General features: G+C 36.4%; 1 protein-coding gene across 1 annotated transcript in view; it reads left to right on the plus strand.

The window, feature by feature from the left end:
- npm1b (nucleophosmin 1b) overlaps positions 1-18,492 on the plus strand; it is a 38,904-nt gene that overhangs the window by 15,498 nt on the left and 4,914 nt on the right. The window contains exons 9-10 of the mRNA XM_051860092.1: positions 10,500-10,607; positions 14,285-14,359. Of these exons, the coding sequence (XP_051716052.1) occupies positions 10,500-10,607; positions 14,285-14,359 (183 nt within the window). The remainder of the gene's footprint in view (positions 1-10,499; positions 10,608-14,284; positions 14,360-18,492) is intronic.

Raw genomic sequence — 18,492 nt, forward strand, 5'->3', positions numbered from 1 at the left:
TCAGCAGGATAATGCGCCCTGCCACAAACCAAAAATGGTTCAGGAATGGTTTCAGGAGCACAACAATGAGTTTGAGGTGTTGACTTGGCCTCCAAATTCCCCAGATCTCAATCCAATCGAGCATCTGTGGGATGTGCTGAACAAACAAGTTCGTTCCATGGAGGCCCCACCTCGCAACTTACAGGACTTAAAGGATCTGCTGCTAACATCTTGGTGCCAGATACCACAGCACACCTTCAGGGGTCTAGTGGAGTCCATGCCTCGACAGGTCAGGGCTATTTTGACAGCAAAAGGGGGACCAACACAATATTAGGAAGGTGGTCATAATGTTATGCCTGATCGGTACACACACACACACACACACACACACACACACACAAACACACACAAACACTCACCAGCTACTTTATTATGTAAACCTGTTCAACTGCTCATTAATGGCACTCTAATCAGCCAATCACATGACAGCGACTTAGGCGACTTAGGAATGCATTTAGGCATGTAGACATGGTCAAGATGATCCGCTGAAGTTCAAGATGAGCATGTTCATGCACAACTATCTCAAGAGATATTTTCTTGGCACACTTTGGGCCCCTTAGTACCAATTGAGCATTGTTTAAACGCCACAGCCTACCTGAGTATTGTTGCTGACCATGTCCATCCCTTTATGACCACAGTGGACCCATCTGCTGATGGCTACTTCCAGTAGGATAGCACGTCACAATACTCAGATAATCTCAAACTGGTTTCTTGAACATGACAGTGAGTTCACTATCCTCAACTGGTGTCCACAATCACCAGATCTGTCCAATAGAGCAAGTTTGGGATGTGGTCAAATGGTAGATTCACAACGGGATGTTGAGCCGAGAAATCTGCAGCAACTGTGTGATGCTATCATGTCAATATGGACCAAAATCTCTGAGGAATATTTTCTAGCACCTTGTTGAGTCTATGCCATGAAGAATTAAGGCAGTTCTGAAGGCAAAAGGGGTCCAACCTGATAATAACTAATATATATATATGGAAACCATAAAAATATGGATTCTTTTTCAGGATCCTGTGAAGAATAGACAGTTCAAAAGAACATAATTTACTTTTTTTTTTTTTTTTGTAGTTTTGTAACATTATAAATTTCTTTACAGTCTCTTTTGATCAATTTAATGCACTCTTGCTTAAAAGTATTAATTTCTTTCAGAAGAAAAAAACAAACAAACAAAACATTTGAATGGTATAGTGTTGCAGCCATTTGTTTTAAATTACTTTTAAAAAATATTTTTTTTCACATCAATCTACACCCCATACCCCATAATGACAAAGGAAAAAAACGATTTGTGGAAACTTTGCAAATTAATTAAAAAGGAAGAAAAAACAAACCAAAATATCACATTGACATAAGTATTCAGACCCTTTGCTATGACCTTTGACATTTAGCTCAGGCACATCCAATTTCTCTGGATCATCTTTGAGATGTTTCTATGCATTGATTGGAGTAAATTTGTGTGAAAAAGCATATCAGAGCAAAAATCAAGCCATGAGGTCAAAAGAACTGGCTGCAGATCTTGTGTTTAAGCACAGATCTGGATCTGGGAAAGGCTCCATAACTCTTAAATGGAACAACCAGGGTAGGGCTTGACATGATGCTGAATGTGAGTAATGATGCTGAAAATTCAGCTTTGATCACAGGAATATATCAGCCCCATGGAACAACCAGGGTAAGGCTGCAACCAACCATTCGTAAGTTCTTAAACTGCAATGTAAAGTCCACACTAGAAGCTTAGTAACTACTAGCTAGGTTGTAACTAACTCTGTACTTTATTTGTTCTTAAGGCAGTACATAGCTAGTAGGTCGTAAGCTTTCCGTAAAGTAATGCGTAATCGCATAATATTTACCCTTAATGATGTGTTTAACTGCTGTAAATTTCAGTTTAATCCTTCATTCTAACTACTTTTGCCTCACATAGCTAACGGTAAAATAAGTTTATATTAAATACAATAGGCTTGCTACTTGATCATGAAAAGCATATTTTTGTATGTAAATAAAATACACAAACTGTTTTTGAAATGAATAAGTATCAATCAATAAATAATGATACAAAATAAAAACATAAGAAATGACATTTATTTACTATGACTGATTTCATTTGACATGCCCAACACGGGCTGATGCACACAAGGGCGCGCTGTTTGTGACGTTAGTTGTTAGTTGAAACAAAATAAATGTTAACTGAAATAAAATATTAAAAATGAATTTTTTTTTTCAGCTTGCAAGGCACCATTTCTTATTTTCATTTAGTTTAACTTGAAGTACTGCAGATAACTAATACTAAATAAACTAAAACTAATAAAGAAAAATGAATAAAAACTATGTAGACATTTTTTTTAAAAGAATTATGAAAACACAAAATTACAAAAATTTTAATTAAAATTTAAGTGAAAACAGAAAATATAAAATCTAATTCAAAATATTAAAATTCAGTCATTAATTACCCTCATGTCTTTCCAAACCTGTAAGACTTTAGTTCATGAGAGCACCATGGCGCATGCGTGTTGTGCTGACGCAAGAGTATAATATATATATATATATATATATATATATATATATATATATATATATTTTTTTTTTTTTTTTTTTTTTTATAAATATTTTGTAAATAAAATGGTAAATTATGTTTTTGATCAAACAAAGCACTCACGTCTCTTCATAAAACTAAGTTTAAACCACTGGAATCATATGGATTACTTTAATGATGTCTTTACTACCTTTCTGGTGCTTGGACAGAAAGCTCTCAGATTTCATTAAAACGATCTTAATTTATGTTCCAAAGATAAATGAAAGTCTTTTGGTTTTGGAAAGACATGAGGGTGAGCAATTAATGACAGAATTTTCATTTTTGAGTGAACTAGGCCTTTAACAAAAACTATAAAAATACATCAAAGATGTTAAAATAATATTGTGCCAAAGGTGCTTCAACTAAGTACTGAGTTAAAGGTTGGAATACTTATGCAAATGTATATTTCAGTTATCATCTTTAATACATTTTTAATAAAGTTATTACAAATTTATTAAAAAATGAAAGGATCTGAATGTACTGTATATTTTATAATCTATTCTGTCAGTTAAAGTAAAATGAGTTCAAATAATACTTGTAATCAGTGGCTTAGTTGTAGTCAATATATTGTACCAACATATTTTCTGATTCGATTACATTATTCGCAGTGTCCCAAGAGAAGACAGACACGTACATTAGACTTGTACATTAGTTCTTTTTCTGAATTCCCAAATACTTAATATATAATACATTTTTTATAAATAGTTTTAACTAATAATTGTTTTTAGTAATTCATCATAGAGCTTTTCAAATGCTTATGGGGAAAATTAATGATGAAAAAATCCTTAACCAGGAACAAAAAAGTGGCCGGTCACTCGTAAATGTCCATCAAGCTTTGCCTTTCAAACATCCCAAAGTGATTTCAGATACCTGATGACCAATTACCTAAGAGGGCAAGTTGTGTGTTTTTTGCGGGTGACAAGAAAGACAGGTGACAAACAAAGGCGAGACTAAACTTTCACCACTAAATTTGTATGACCTCTGACCCCTGGAACACACACCCTCAGGACAGATTTATACCTTTACAGGGTGACCTTTGGTTTTAGCATTCAAACCCAGACCACCTTTAACACGTAAGCATCCACATAATGTCTAAATGAGTTTCCCATCGCTCCCGCTGGCAGTTCACTTGACCTAACAATGTAAGACTCGGTAAGCATGTTATTAGCATCTTAGATGCCTGACGTGAGGAGCGCTAATTACCTACTGTTATAGAAACACCCCGGGGGGCTGTGTTTGTGTGTGTGTGTGTGTGTGTGTGTGTGTGTGTGTGCGCGCGCGCACCCACATTTGGCTAATTCCATAATGGCTATGTTCTGGTGCAAGACGGTGGTTGTTAAAACACCTGACGAGATTAGACAGTCAAGCAGACATCCTCCCATCTTTCTCAGACTCTGGCACTTTTTTACATTTCTGCTTCCGGTCGGCCACTCCTACTCGTCCTTCTCGCACCCTTGTTTCCGGTTGCCACTCCTCTGCCATTAGAAATCATTAGGGCTTGGTGTCCCTGCAGGCCATGAGGCGAGCGGAAACCGAGTGCTCTGTCATTAAAGTGTGGCTGGCTCTTTACATTCTGCCAAAAGAGTGCTGTATATCTGTATGAGTGCATGAAGAGAAATCTCTTGCATTTCACAATGACACGCTCGAACAGTTGTGGAATGCTTTGTAAGACTGTATTTGCCTGTAGAAACAAGTTTAGTACAATAGTATGGGTCATAACTGTAAGATGCCTTCATCTGTGAATGGCTGTCATAAAGTATACAAGAATATTCATGCATTAAGTCCAGTTGGTTTTGTTTTGTTAGTCAACCTCAGCCATAACACACACACAGATGGTTCATTGATCATCTTATTGTGAAAGCTTACTCAAAATGGTGGTCTCCATGCTGATTGCCTGATTTCTGGTAGTGTTATCCTTTTGGACATTTGTATAATCCACTTTGTCTGATTTCAGATTTGTCCCGCTGTTGTGTAAAAAAAAAAAAAAAAAGAAAAAAAAAAGAAAAAAAAAAAGTGAATTGTGGTTGGTCACCTCTTTTCAACATAATGGCCTATGCACTCACCTTTTTTTTTGACAGGTGATTTTGATATGCTTATTTTGAATAAAGTTGAATCTTTATGCCACCCTAGGAAATTAATTATTTCATTCAGCAAGTACACATTAAATTAATCAAAGTGACAGTAAAGACATTTCTAGTGTGGCAGAAGATTTCTATTTCAAATAAATGCTGTTTTTTTTTAACTTTGTTTGTCAAAGAATCCTGAAAAAAAAATCCACAAAAATATTAAGCAGCACAACTGTTTTCAACTTTGATAATAATAAGAAATGTTTTTTGAGCAGCAAATCATCATATTAGAATGATTTCTGAAGGATCATGTGACACTGAAGACTGGAGTAATGATGCTGAAAATTCAGCTTTACATTTTAAAATATATTAAAATAGAAAACAATTATTTTAAATTGTAATATTTCACAATATTACTGTTTTTACTGTATTTTCGATCAAATAAATGCAACATTGGCGAGAAGAGACTTCTTTTTAAATTAAAAAAGCTACCAACCTCAAATGTTTGACCGCTAGTACACTGTAAAGGCCCGTTCACACCAAGAACGATAACTATAAAGATAACGATAAAGTTCTAAAAATCCTCCTAAATATAAAAGAATAGCAGTGTCCACACCACAGCTATAACGATATAGAGAAACAATATCATTGGAATCACTTTCAGAACAATTTTTTCCCTGTTGTTTAACGATAAAACACTGACAGCCAATCAGAATCCGTTCTAATTTAAGGGCTCGTGCATTTAAAATGGCGGATGACATTGCGAAGTAGTTAATCGTCGAGGTCCAGAAAAAGCCACCACTGTTTGACAAGTCAAACCCCCTTTTCAAGGATACTTTAAAGAAAATGGATATATGGAAATCAATCTGTCATACCCTTGGAATAAGTGGTGAGAAGTAATGTTATTAATACGAGATCATTATGCCAGGCTAGCAAACAGTATAAAATAAAATGACCTCAGGTATCCAACGCTAGTTTCGACAACACTGTCTTGCTTCCTTTGAAGTTGCTGTGAAAAAGACTAAGCGTTGTTTTTATTCCACTATATTGACATTGTTCTCTAAATTCATTGTTAGATTAGATCGATTTGCACTAGCTATTCACTCGAAACATAGCATGCTGAGGACATCTGCTGGTTAAAGCCGTATAAATTCAACAAGAACAGAAAAAACATGTACACATTTTAAAACCGCAGCGCGTGAGCTTAGAATAAACAGACCGTTATCGTTCGTTGGTGTGAACACAAATATAGTTATCGTTATAGTTATTGTTCTTGGTGTGAACGGGCCTTAAGCCCGAATAAGTTGGCAAAACTCAAAAAATGTGAGGCAATCAGTTACCATCATGTAACTGATAATTTAACTTAAAATTTTCATGTAACCTCAATGTGAACATTTTCATTAGTGTAAACTTAGCTTGCTATAACAAGCTAATTCAGAAAATGCTAATTTGCTAACATTTTAACAACAGTATAGTATAGCTGAATGAGTGCAGAAATATAAAGCATTTGACATACTTGCTCTCAAACCAAGCCGCATGCACCACTTGTCACCATGATGTTAACTCTTCAAAAACCCACATTAGCAGAAACTCTTCTAAATTAGCATAACAAAACATTAATCACTACTAAATCTCCTACTTAACATTAATCTTGCACAAAAAAAAAAAAAAAAAAAAATACATAACACTTCATTTTAGCATTTACTCTCCCTTTCAAGTGTCATGGGCAAAGCATGCTGGGGAAAAAAGAAATCCCAGCCCAGTTTCAGTTAAACTTAAGTTCTTCTAAAGTAAAAGAAATAAGTTCATAAAACTCAAAACAATGAAACAGTTCAGTTTACTTAAAATATATCAGTTCTGTAAACTTGAAAGAAAAAGTGCTAAATACTCATCAAAGTTAATTTGTCTGAACTAGTTTGTTTAATTTAAGTTTGTCCTACTCAAACCAATTAATTATTTTGAGTGTTAGAGTTAACAGTGTATATTTACAAAAAATACAATCATCATATTTCAGTCAGAACGAGGAAATTAAGTTGCCTGAGTCAAAAATACGAGACTAGTTTTATGAGTATCTTGTTATAAGTGTGGCAGAGTACGTTAGAAGTTTTGACAGTGGGTGCAGAGAAGAGGTTGAGATGTTATATGAATGCTTGTAAATTCGATTCCTATTAGGCAGCAGAGACAGTTTCCTCTCATAACATACATAAAAACTACATTAGAGTAATAGAGCTGTAAATAATGAGCAAGATCCTTTGTAATGTCCCTGATTGTTAAAGGCCAGTAAAGTTTTGAAGTTATGTGCTCGATCATGGCTAAGTGTGTGTGTGTGTATTGAGGACAGCTGATTACATCAAATGCTAGCGTGCTAATGATTAAGTGCCGTCCCCTGGCATCTGTAATCAGTGTCTGGCGTAGATTAAAAAGCTCGCTGCACTCTCTGTCTGTCAGCTGTCTTAACTCTACAGCTGTCCTTTCCCAACACACAAAAACGCCCTGCTATATAATGACTGCACCACACCGGGCCTCTCTGGCCCTCTGCCAGTCCTGTGTGTGTGTGTGTGTGTGTGTGTGTGTGTGTGTGTGTGTGTGTGTGTGTGTGTGTTGTGAGTGCATTTGTCCTTTAATCTGATACCTTTTGATCTATCGCATGCTCGTCAATCGCTGCAGAGGAAAAGGGGATTATTTATTTTGTTCTTACAACGCAAGACTGGAAGACATTGTCCTTTACTTTATGTTCCTCTCCCACTTTCCGCTTTCATCTAGCACGACCAAAAGTTCTGGAGTATTCTCGAGGGATGTTTACCTGATCGCCTTGAAGCTGAACTTACATAGTGTATGTCCTGATGGGTCCAGAGATGCTTTGTTTTAAGTTGTATTCACTCTTTGAAAGAACCAAACATAGACCAAAGGGAAACCAAACCCAGTTCTTTTTGTTTTCACACTGCATCTGGCCCCAAAAGTGGACTCTCCTAAAAGATCTCATTTTGGTCTCATCTAATTTTATCGCAAATTAATCGCACATCAAATTTGGCTGAGAAATGGCCCCCAAAAGATAATTTAAAGTCATTATTGTGGTAAATGAGAAAAGTATCGAATAGACACTCCAAAAAGTAGCTTTAGGAAAAAAAATTATTTGATTCAACATGGAATTTATTACACATAAACTTCAACGGTCATGAGAGTGAGTAAATGTTGACAGAATTTAAATTTTTGGGTGAACTATACCTTTAATTTGTTTTTTGTTTTTTTTTAATGTTTTTTTGTTTTGTTTTTAATGAAATGATACTCTAAATAAGAAACTAAAACTGCCAGTAGGTGGTGGTAAATGTCTAAATGAGTAAGTCATTCATTCATTCGATTCGTTTAAATGGCAGATTGATTCAGGAATTAAGTAAATGGCTCGCATTATGAATGGGCCATTGAATCATTGGTTCACCCAATTGTTTTGCTCAAAATGTGGATACACCGCTGTATGTTGCTCGGAGATGCACAGATGTTCTGCTCTGGCTTATAGGTAATATTTTCATTGGGAAAATTGAGTAAAAGCAGACAATATTGTGTCTAAAATATAACACAATATTAACTTTTTTATTAAACTGTTGAATAAAATCAATATCACATTTGCACTCATGCTATTTGGGACAAAAACATCATTCGTGTGATATTGCTTAACTATATCATGATATAAATATGAGACAAATACTCACACAGGGGCATTTTTGCCCTGATATCTGAAATTTTAGGGATGTTCTAACTGCATTCTATATAGGGTACATCATGCAGTGAGTTGTTGCCCTGCTTCATATTCGTCACCAATCAACTTTATTATATGTAAGATGACCTACATAGGTCTGGGGCAGGGCGGGTGCATCAAATGCGTTAATATTTTAAATTAACGTGTTAAAGGGATAGTTCACCCAAACATGAAAAAAAATTATCCCATGATTTACTCACCCTCAAGCCATCCTAGGTCTATGACTATCTTCATTCAGACGAACACAATTGGAGATATATTTAGAAATATCCTAGCTCTACCAAGCTTTATAATGGTAGTGAACAGGGGACCTGTTTTGAAGCCCAAAAAAATGCATCCATCCATCATAAATATAATCCATACGGCTCCGGAAGGTTAATAAAGGCCTTCTGAAGCGAAGCGATGGGTTTTTATAAGAAAAATATCCATATTTAAAACTTTACAAACTAAAATAACTAGCTTCCGCCAGACGACTGTAGGCAAATTGTGCGTCGACTTGCACCAAATGAGTAACCTCTGAAGTGACGTATGACGCAGGATGTAGGAGTATCGTAAGCTTAGACGCCTCTCGCGGTTTAAACAAATAGAGCTGTGCAACAAACTCAAGCTCCTCATCTCTTATATCGAAATTTTCCAACATTTCTCTTTAAAATTTCTCATTTTAGACTTCTAATTCATGACCGGTGTTTTGTTTTGCTCTATCCTACTTTATCCTGCTTCCGTGTTCGTCATTGTGTCATGCGTCGGGTCACTTCCGCTGCAAATCAATGCATACGGCTGTCTGCCCGAAGCCAGTTATTATAGTTAATAAAGTTTTAAATATGGATATTTTTCTTACAAAAACCCATTACTTTGCTTCAGAAGGTCTTTATTAACCCTCCGGAGCTGTATGGATTAGCATCTAATCCCCCGATTACTCCCCGTTCACTACCATTATAAAGTTTGTAAGAGCCAGAATATTTTTAAATATATCTCCAATTGTTTTTGTCTGAATGAAGACAGTCATATACACCTAGGATGGCTTGAGGGTGAGGAAATCATGGGATTTCACATTTTTGGGTGAACTCATTTGAGGTCATTTTAAGCATTCATTTAATCACATATGTTAGAAGTCTTCATGCTTTCCATCTCCATTTCTTCCTTCTATTACCATCTCTCTCTTTCGCTCGCTGTTAAAAACAAGGCTCTGTCCATCAATTTAACCCTGCAATCAGTGTGGATTCTTGGCTGGGCTGCATGCATGGACAAGCCACTGTGAGTGTGTGTGTGTGTGTGTGTGTGTGTGTGTGTGAGCTTACAACAGTCTGCAGAGGGACAGTATCTTTCTGCTGAAAGCTGGACACACACCTGTGCCCCATGAGCAGACACAGACACAGACCTGCTCTTTTAGAGGGTGGACACCAGATTCTTTAGTGAAGTTGTAATAATACAGACATTTGCCCTCGTAATATCTCAGACCTTCTATACTATGACAGAGCATCAGTGAGCACGTAAAGCATTTACTTTCAAAGCACCAACACAGACTGCGCTTACACCTGGTAAACTTTGCTGGCTTTGAAAGAAAATTACCATCCGATGCAGTCACAAAATCAGAGACACTCCCTCCGAAATACGATCACAAAGTGGTCAAAGGAGATGCTTCTAGCATCTGCTACAGCACCTGTGTGTGTGCTTGAGGTACACTGACTTCATACATCAACTCAAAATTTCTCAATTTCTCATGACACCGGCCTTAACATGAGGGTGTTTGAAAATATGGGTCTTGTCACTGAAAAACAAGTTGTTTATTCCTCCTCTTGGCAGTGTGTCCATCCCACTGCCGCATCTGAGTGCTTTGGGCTTGTCCTCTCCTGCATGGAAGCAATAAAAGAATCATTTGTACCCCTCTAAATTTGTCAAAGGTGCTGTCATTAGTGCACTGGTTAACAGGGCTAAATGAGTCAAGGAGCTGTTGGTGTATGTTATTTATGTCTGCCTTTTGTTGTCAATATCTAACATGAGATGTGTGACACTTTGCTGTGTGTCTGAAACATGTCTAGATTAACAGATTTGCATTTTTCTTGTTTACAGACACCACAGAAAGTAAAAGACAAGTCTGCAGCAGGGCCTTCTGGGAAGAGTCCCAGCACTCCCAGCCTGAGTGAGGTCAAAAACAAACTAACATCAGCAGCTAAAGAGGTACGGATACTCATCATATTCCCTTCCGCATTAAAATGTGTCTCTCTGATAATTTCTTCTCTGTAATCACACACATGCTTTAGCCCTGACATGCATACAAACACACACACATGCCGTGTGTTAACTGTAAGTACGCTGACTTAGCAGATGATGAGATGGTCAGATGTTAATGAGGCATCTGAGTTAAAGGCCGAAGGGGGAATGACCAGCTATATGACATCAGCATATCGGGATTAACCAGCCTTTCTGAGTCCACCTGCTCATTTCCTCAATCAGTTCCCAAATGCACATTCACTCAGTACCCCTGAACACTAACCCTCTTCATCCTCACATCCTCAGCTTCACAAGAGCCTTCTGATCATTGTGAGTCTCTCATGATATCGGTATGTTTTTGAAACCGATACTGATCCTTTTTAATGTTACATGATTGCATACAAACACACCATGACAGTTAGATGCTATAATACATTAGGATTTTCCCCCCGTTATCTTAATGTCTGTTTATTTACCGCATGTGTGATGTGCTGTTCAGTACCAGACCATAGATTTAATTCATTCCTCAGTTTGTCAAAACGAACAATACAAGTAGGAATCCCAACAGTCTATATACAACACTACAAGTAGATGTTTAAAGGGGTGGTTGATTATGATTTCACTTTTTTAACTTTAGTTAGTGTGTAATGTTGGTGTTTGAGCTTAAACAACGTCTGCGAAGTTATGATGCTTCAAGCTGCGAAGTTCAATGCAAAGGGAGATATTTTTTTTTAAAGAAATCGCTTTTTAAGGACTACAACAAATGGCTGTTAGGGACTACAACAAGCTTCTTCCCGGGTTAGTGACATCACTAACCCTAAAATTTACATAAACCCTGCCCCCGAGAACACGCAACAAATGGGTGAGGCCATGTTATTGCAATACAGTACGTAACACAAATGCAATAGCATGTCATAAAAGCAAGATGACAACATAAGTTATAACCGTAATTAAACTAAACTATACCTGTTCTATCTTCATGCAGCATATATTCTTTGGCTCTGTAGGATCTTACAACAGTTCCAGTTTCAGTATTTATAGATTATCATGACAGAATATGCTAATCAATGACTTTAATATAGTTAACTCCACATCAGCTACATAAATTCATCAACTAACCATTCAGAAACGTCCTGTTGCATTCTACATGTTGTCACTTCTTCTTGAGTCTCCATCATTGTCCGACTCCGGTTTGAACATAAAAGGCTGAACAGTTTCTGACATTTTCAGTGAGTCTGCGTGAGGTAACACAAGCTCTTGAAACTCCGCCTTTTTCGTGAGAGCAGCAGCTCATTTGCATTTAAAGGGACACACACAAAAACAGAGCGTTTTTGCTCACCCTCAAAAAGTGACAAATTTAACATGCTATAAAAAAATGATCTGTGGGGTATTTTGAGCTAAAACTTCACATACACACTCTGGGGACATCAGAGACTTATTTTACATCTTGTAAAAGTGGCATTATATGACCCCTTTAACATATGCAATATTTGATTTTAAAATATGCAAAACACTCTTTTCTCGCCAGCACCATTTACACAACCATTCAAAAGTTTGGGGTCTTTTGTAACGGTCACTTAGAGCATTTACAATAATTTGTGGTAGATTGTGAACTGCGCATGTGCATTGAGTGTGTGCGTCTGTAAGAGAACGTGAACGGTGAGCAGGAGAAGAGATAACCGCTCTATCGACTTTGTACTCTTTTCTCTTTTATTTTCCTTTTTCTATTTGTGACCTAAGTTGAATGTTTATTTGGATCCTTTTCTCTCACTCATCCCCATGTATGCGGACGAGTGTGACGATGTACAAGTCATTTTATTAAACCCGGGGAAAATACACGCCAGCTCTCGCCTCACGTGCATCATTTCCTCGAGCTCTACACATTTGTTTTTCTGGGCAACAACATTTCAACTCTGCGTTACACTTTGAAAGACATCTCTTCTGTTCACCAAGGCTGCATTTATTTGATCAAAATCAAAAACAGTAAAGTTAGTGATATTGTGAAATATTATTACAATATAAAATAACTGTTTTCTATTTTCATACGTTTTAAAATGTAATTTATTCCTTTGATCAAAGCTAAATTTTCAGCATCATCACTCCAGTCTTCAATGTCACATGATCCTTCAGAAATCATTCTAATATGCTGATTTGCTGCTCAAGAAACATAAATCAATCAATAGCTATGTTTCCATCCAAAGTTGCAAAATTAACACATGCGCAAAATTGGAATATTGCATAAAACATTTTCAAATAAAGCACCATTTCTTTCCAGTGAGTTGAAGAGAACAAAATCATCACTTCCTGATAAACTGGTGCTAAATATCACTAAGAAAAGTAGGAGAAGCCACTGTATATAATAATTTCCCTGTATAATAAATTACTTGCACCTCAGAGCGCGCAGAATGCAATAAATGCAATAAACCAACCTGATCTCACAGCAATTCGTACATATTTTATGAGGTGGCTAATTCGTACGACCTCACTTTTGCTAAATCGTACGTATTTTACGAGTTGCCAAATTCATGTGAATTCGCACAAATTACCTACCTCTAACCCTGTTGCTAAACATGTTATCGTGTAAGACCATTCTAAAAGTAACTATAACGAACAAATTTGCCGACAGACTTTCGGGCATTTCAGAGCAACCAAAACAGCATTTCAGATGCTGTACATTGAGATCGGTTCACTGGTTAGTCCAGTTATGCCATCCTATCGCATGAAGTCACAGGATTTGTTTTTGATGCGCATCGAGGAATTTATTCAGTAAATACGTCTTAGCTTATGCACGTTTTCTTATCGGTTGAAAAATGTATTCAATTCAAATGAGCGCATACGTTTTTTATGTACGTTTTTAGAATATATGCGCACCTTGGCGTTTCCATCCAGCAGTTTTTGATGCGATATCCCAAAATGTGCATAAAAATAGGTGGATGGAAATATAGCTGATGTTAAAAACAGTGGTTCTGCTTAATATTTTTTGTGGAAACTGTGATACATTTTTTTTTCAAGATTCTTTAATACATAGAACGTTTAAAAGAACAGCATTTATTTGAAAAATATTTTTTTCTTTTTTGTGACATTATAAATGCATTTACTGTCATCTTTGGTCACTTCAGTGCAACCTTACTGAATAAAAATATTCATTTCTTAAATAAAAAAAAACAAAAAACTTTCTGACCCAAACTTTTGAATGGTAGTGTATATACTGAGGGACTTATTGTGTGTGGTAATTGAGAGCAGGTTGAAAAAAACCTGTAATATTCCTTGAAGACATCTCTACACTAGTTGCACGCTTTTTAGAAACTCCAGAAATTGGAGAACGAGATGATTAGTATGTTGTGCGGTAATATCTAGTTTGAAACTGGAAGGATACAGCGGATGGATTGTGTTGAGCAGATATGATGATTTGTGTCCGTGTGATTTCATTCGGTCTGCTGTAGATAAGGGGAAGTGGAATTACTGTGAAGGCCACAAAAAAATGCGAGTTCACTGAAGTGCGTCCAACACCCAACGACTCACCCTGTTCATCACCGCAGCAGCGCTCTGGCTCAGAGTCAGGATGATCTCAACACTTAGCAGAGAGACACAAGTGATGAAAAAGGGCCATTTCATTTCTTCAAAAATATGTTTCTCTGAAACAGGGGAGGCCACTTCCAAAGACGGAACAGAAGTTTGAGAACTACGCTAGAAGTGCTTTCAAGATCTCTGATAAACAAGTGAGTATCGCTTTTTTCATAAAGCACTGTGGTTGGAGTATTTCTAGCGTTCTTATGTTGCATAAAATGCATGTATGGCCTTGACAAAATACTTCTAAGAGGTCTTTATTTAAGAACTGTCCACTTAAAAGATTAAAACACTTCTGCTCAGAAGATAAGACACTCTTCAGCCTGCAGAAAGATACAGAAACATACTCAAGTATGCACCTTATTGATTTTAAACTTCCTTGTTTTTTTTGAACGTGTGAGATTCTGACATTTTTTCTCGCAATTGCGAGTTTTTATCATGCAATTCTTTATTGTCTCAGAATTGCGAGATACAAACTCAAAATTGTGAGTTATAAAGTCAGAATTGCATGATATAAACTCGCAATTGCGTCTTTTTTGTGACTTTTTTTTCTCATATAACTTGCAACTTATAAAGTCAGATTTCTGAACTACAGAATATAATCTATATAAATATAAACCGAGAATATTTATATTTATATCACGCAATTCTGACTTTATAACTCGCAATTCTGACTTTATAACTCGCAATTCTGACTTTATATCACGCAATTCTGACAATATCAGGCAATTCTGACTTTATATTACGCAATTCTGACTTTATATCATGCAATTCTGACAATATCAGGCAATTCTGACAATATCAGGCAATTCTGACTTTATATCACAGAATTCTGACTTCATATCACAGAATTCTGACTTTATATCATGCAATTCTGACTTTATATCACAATTCTGACTTTATAACTCGCAATTCTGACTTTATAACTCGCAGTTGCGAGAAAAAAAGTCAGAATTGTGAGATATAAACTCGCAATTGTGAGAAAAAAAGTCAGAATTGTGAGATAAGTTGTAATATACCTTTTTTATTTCATGGCGGAAACAAGCTTCCATAAGTAACAAACCTCAAGTGGGTGATATAGTTGCCTTTAAAGGTTTGTGCCTTGAATTGTGGGCACATATCTAAAAACACTATGTGAAATAATCACAGCTACGTTCACATACTTGCATTTGAGTATATTTTAGGCCTTAGCATCTTCTCTCTTAATGGGCCGGTTGGGGGGTGGCATACTGAGATCTTTCTGCCGCTCTCTTTTTTTTTTATCAGCAAATGAAATATGTACTGATTGACCTCTTGGCATTCAAAAGAACAGGAGGGAGCTGTCACGCCTGACATCTTTAGCTGTGATTTAAACCCCTTGTTCACTCATTCCTCTCTCGCTGTCTCTTTTAGTCTAGAGCTTTTTTTGCAGTCGTATGTGTCAGGCTGGGTGTTGACCTAAAATATTGCAGTAGTCTAAAGCAGCCCTCACAAATGGCCACATTTGGGTCAGAAGAGAAAAATCTCTCTTTTAAGTAAAGTGCACTATCATGTCTGCTGGAGCTCCTCTTTTCTCGGGATGAATTACACACGAGAGAGTGCAAATGTCAGTGTGAGTGTTTGTGTGTGTGTGTTAGTGGTACCAATGGTACAAAAACACGTCCAAGTCTCATTTTACCCTAATGCTTTTTTTTCTTTGTAATCTTATTTTTACATTTAAGCATGTTTTAAATTTCATGGGAATCAAACCCATGACTTTGCTATAGGGCCATGCTTTACTGTTTGAGCTACAGGAACACATTACCCCTTTAAAACACATTGCCCCTAAAAAAAAATAGTTATAAGTTGTACAAATACTACATGATGGCATTATTTTGTTTATAAGGGAAATTAGTTTTTCTTTATGAGGTTGAGAATTTGAGTGTGCTTTAGGATGCGTACACACTATTTACACGTCGTCAGACTATTTACACTTCGTCAAGGCAGTTCTTGGCTAGAATGTAGTGGGAAAAGAGTTCCCAAAAGTGATCATAGACCAGAAGTTGAGAGATTTTTCATTTTTGCTACATCATGCTCATGTAGGCATCCATTGACCAATTTCTGCAATGAAATAATAAATATAATGTATTCTCAAATAAAGACCAGGTATTTTTATTATTTTTATTATTTTTATTATATTTTAGATACAGAATAAAGTAAATATGACATGAATTTAGTACAGTGGCACATTGAATATAGTGCATCATATTTAAAACCAATAATTTAAAGTTAATCGCTTGTGTGTGTCCAGTGACAGCCGAACTCTCCTGTCCGCATACATTTCACACGGCTTTGATCCTTTGGGCAGACCATCAAACACAAAATACATGAGTTTTTGTGCAGGCTAAGCACACAAGATGATCTAACAGCTGACGTTTGCGAGGTTTGGGGCATGTAAATATTTATTATATATTGACTTGTTTAAAATGACGACAGTATATGAAAAAGTATTGCCTTTTAATTATTAGACAGAACTGTTAAATAAAGACAGTAAACAAATGAAGATGGAGAATGGGATCTCCAGTGCGGTTTCTCAGTGCTGTCAAAATAAAAGTCCTGCTTCCGACACTAATTGGCCCAGCAGAAAAACTTGTTGCAAATATTGTCCGATATTAGCCATGGCGATATATTGGTTAACTTTTAATTGTAGACATGCTACAGAAGAAGCCGTTTTTCCAATAGATTTTGAATGTGTCAAGTGTTGATTATAAATATATAATAACTAGGGGTGTAACGGTACATGTATTCATCCCGAACCGTCATGGTACAGACATCACTGTTCGGTGCATACAGTCAGACGACGAATACAGTCAGTCACAGGCGATCCACACCAACCCAGAAGGGGCGCGCATGGTAATGCAACACTGTTTTCTAACCCTACAACAAGAAAAAACACAAAAGAAGAACAGACGTGAATGTAATCTCTCAACCAGTGTTTCAACCGCGAAAAGACATCAATAAAACAGCTGGAGAATAATATTTCACGTAGCATTACATTTACCTCAGGCAAGTCATATAGTGTCCACAATATGTTACTTCACTAGGGCATTTCACTAAATATATGCACTATATTAGCTTATATATTCATTATATTTACTTTACCTGTTAGTAATGTCTTGATTATTTATGTTTAAATAAATTTGTCATGAAAACAAGTTATGACAGTACCTGTGTAAATGATTATATTTCAAAAAATGAATTGAAGTAGAAAAATTGAAAAAATATTTGTATAATTAGATTTAGAAGTTAATGCAAATCCTACCTTATGTGCAATTTAAATTTTTTTAAATTTTTTTATTGGAGTGTTGATTATTATTAGGGATGCACCGATACCATTTTTTAAGGACCGAGTACGGGTACCGATACTTTTTTTTTCTGGTACTCGCCGATACCGATGCCTATACATTTATTAATTTCTCTCTTTTTTTATTTTTATTTTTGGTGATGTTGCAGTTTTCCAAGCACAACACAGTGAGATTAATGAATGTAGGACAGCTTCTTTATTATTACTCTAATGAAAAAAGTAATATTTATGTGCTGTCACAAACTTAAAGGACAAAAATGTCTGTGTCCAATAACCTTCAAAGGGCATAATTACCAATATATATAATTGTTATATAAAAAGAAATTTACAAACAATACAACAAATACTATAGAGATACAAATAAAATATATATATATATTTTTTTAGTTACAGTAGGTTTATTTACCATGTATACATTTATTTAACATCTTTTGTTGTTTTATTAACATTAATGACAAATATTTAATTAGGCTACGGTCCCTTTAAGACCGAATCCATGGATGCTGACACATATCCTGTTTTCACCCAAATGCTTACGTCCACTTAAGCCATAACCGACTGTATTTACGTGAGATACTCCACACAATACATTTGACCATTCAGGCGCACGGAGAACTGATCGCGTGCTGTCTGAGAGAACTGGGATCGCGCGCTGTGAGAGAACTGGGATTGCGCGCAAGAAAGAAAGAGAGAGCACTCGCTTCTGGTCTGTGTCATTCAGCGCGATTCCGCATATCCCGCCTTCACTAATCGATCACGAATTATGATTGAAAGCATGCAGGTCGCAATGTGCGGGTATTTCCACACCTCTGAGGCTGACATTGTTTCTGCTGCCGCCGCCGTGTCTTTGTGCACGGAAAATTCTGTCAGTTACGTCACGTGAGGTATCGGTCTTTGGTATCGGGGGTATTTTTCCGAGTACGAGTACAAGTACAAGTACATGAGCTTGGTATCGGTATCGGT

The sequence above is a fragment of the Ctenopharyngodon idella genome, chromosome 14, assembly GCF_019924925.1.
Source record: "Ctenopharyngodon idella isolate HZGC_01 chromosome 14, HZGC01, whole genome shotgun sequence".
Classification (NCBI taxonomy): domain Eukaryota; kingdom Metazoa; phylum Chordata; class Actinopteri; order Cypriniformes; family Xenocyprididae; genus Ctenopharyngodon; species Ctenopharyngodon idella.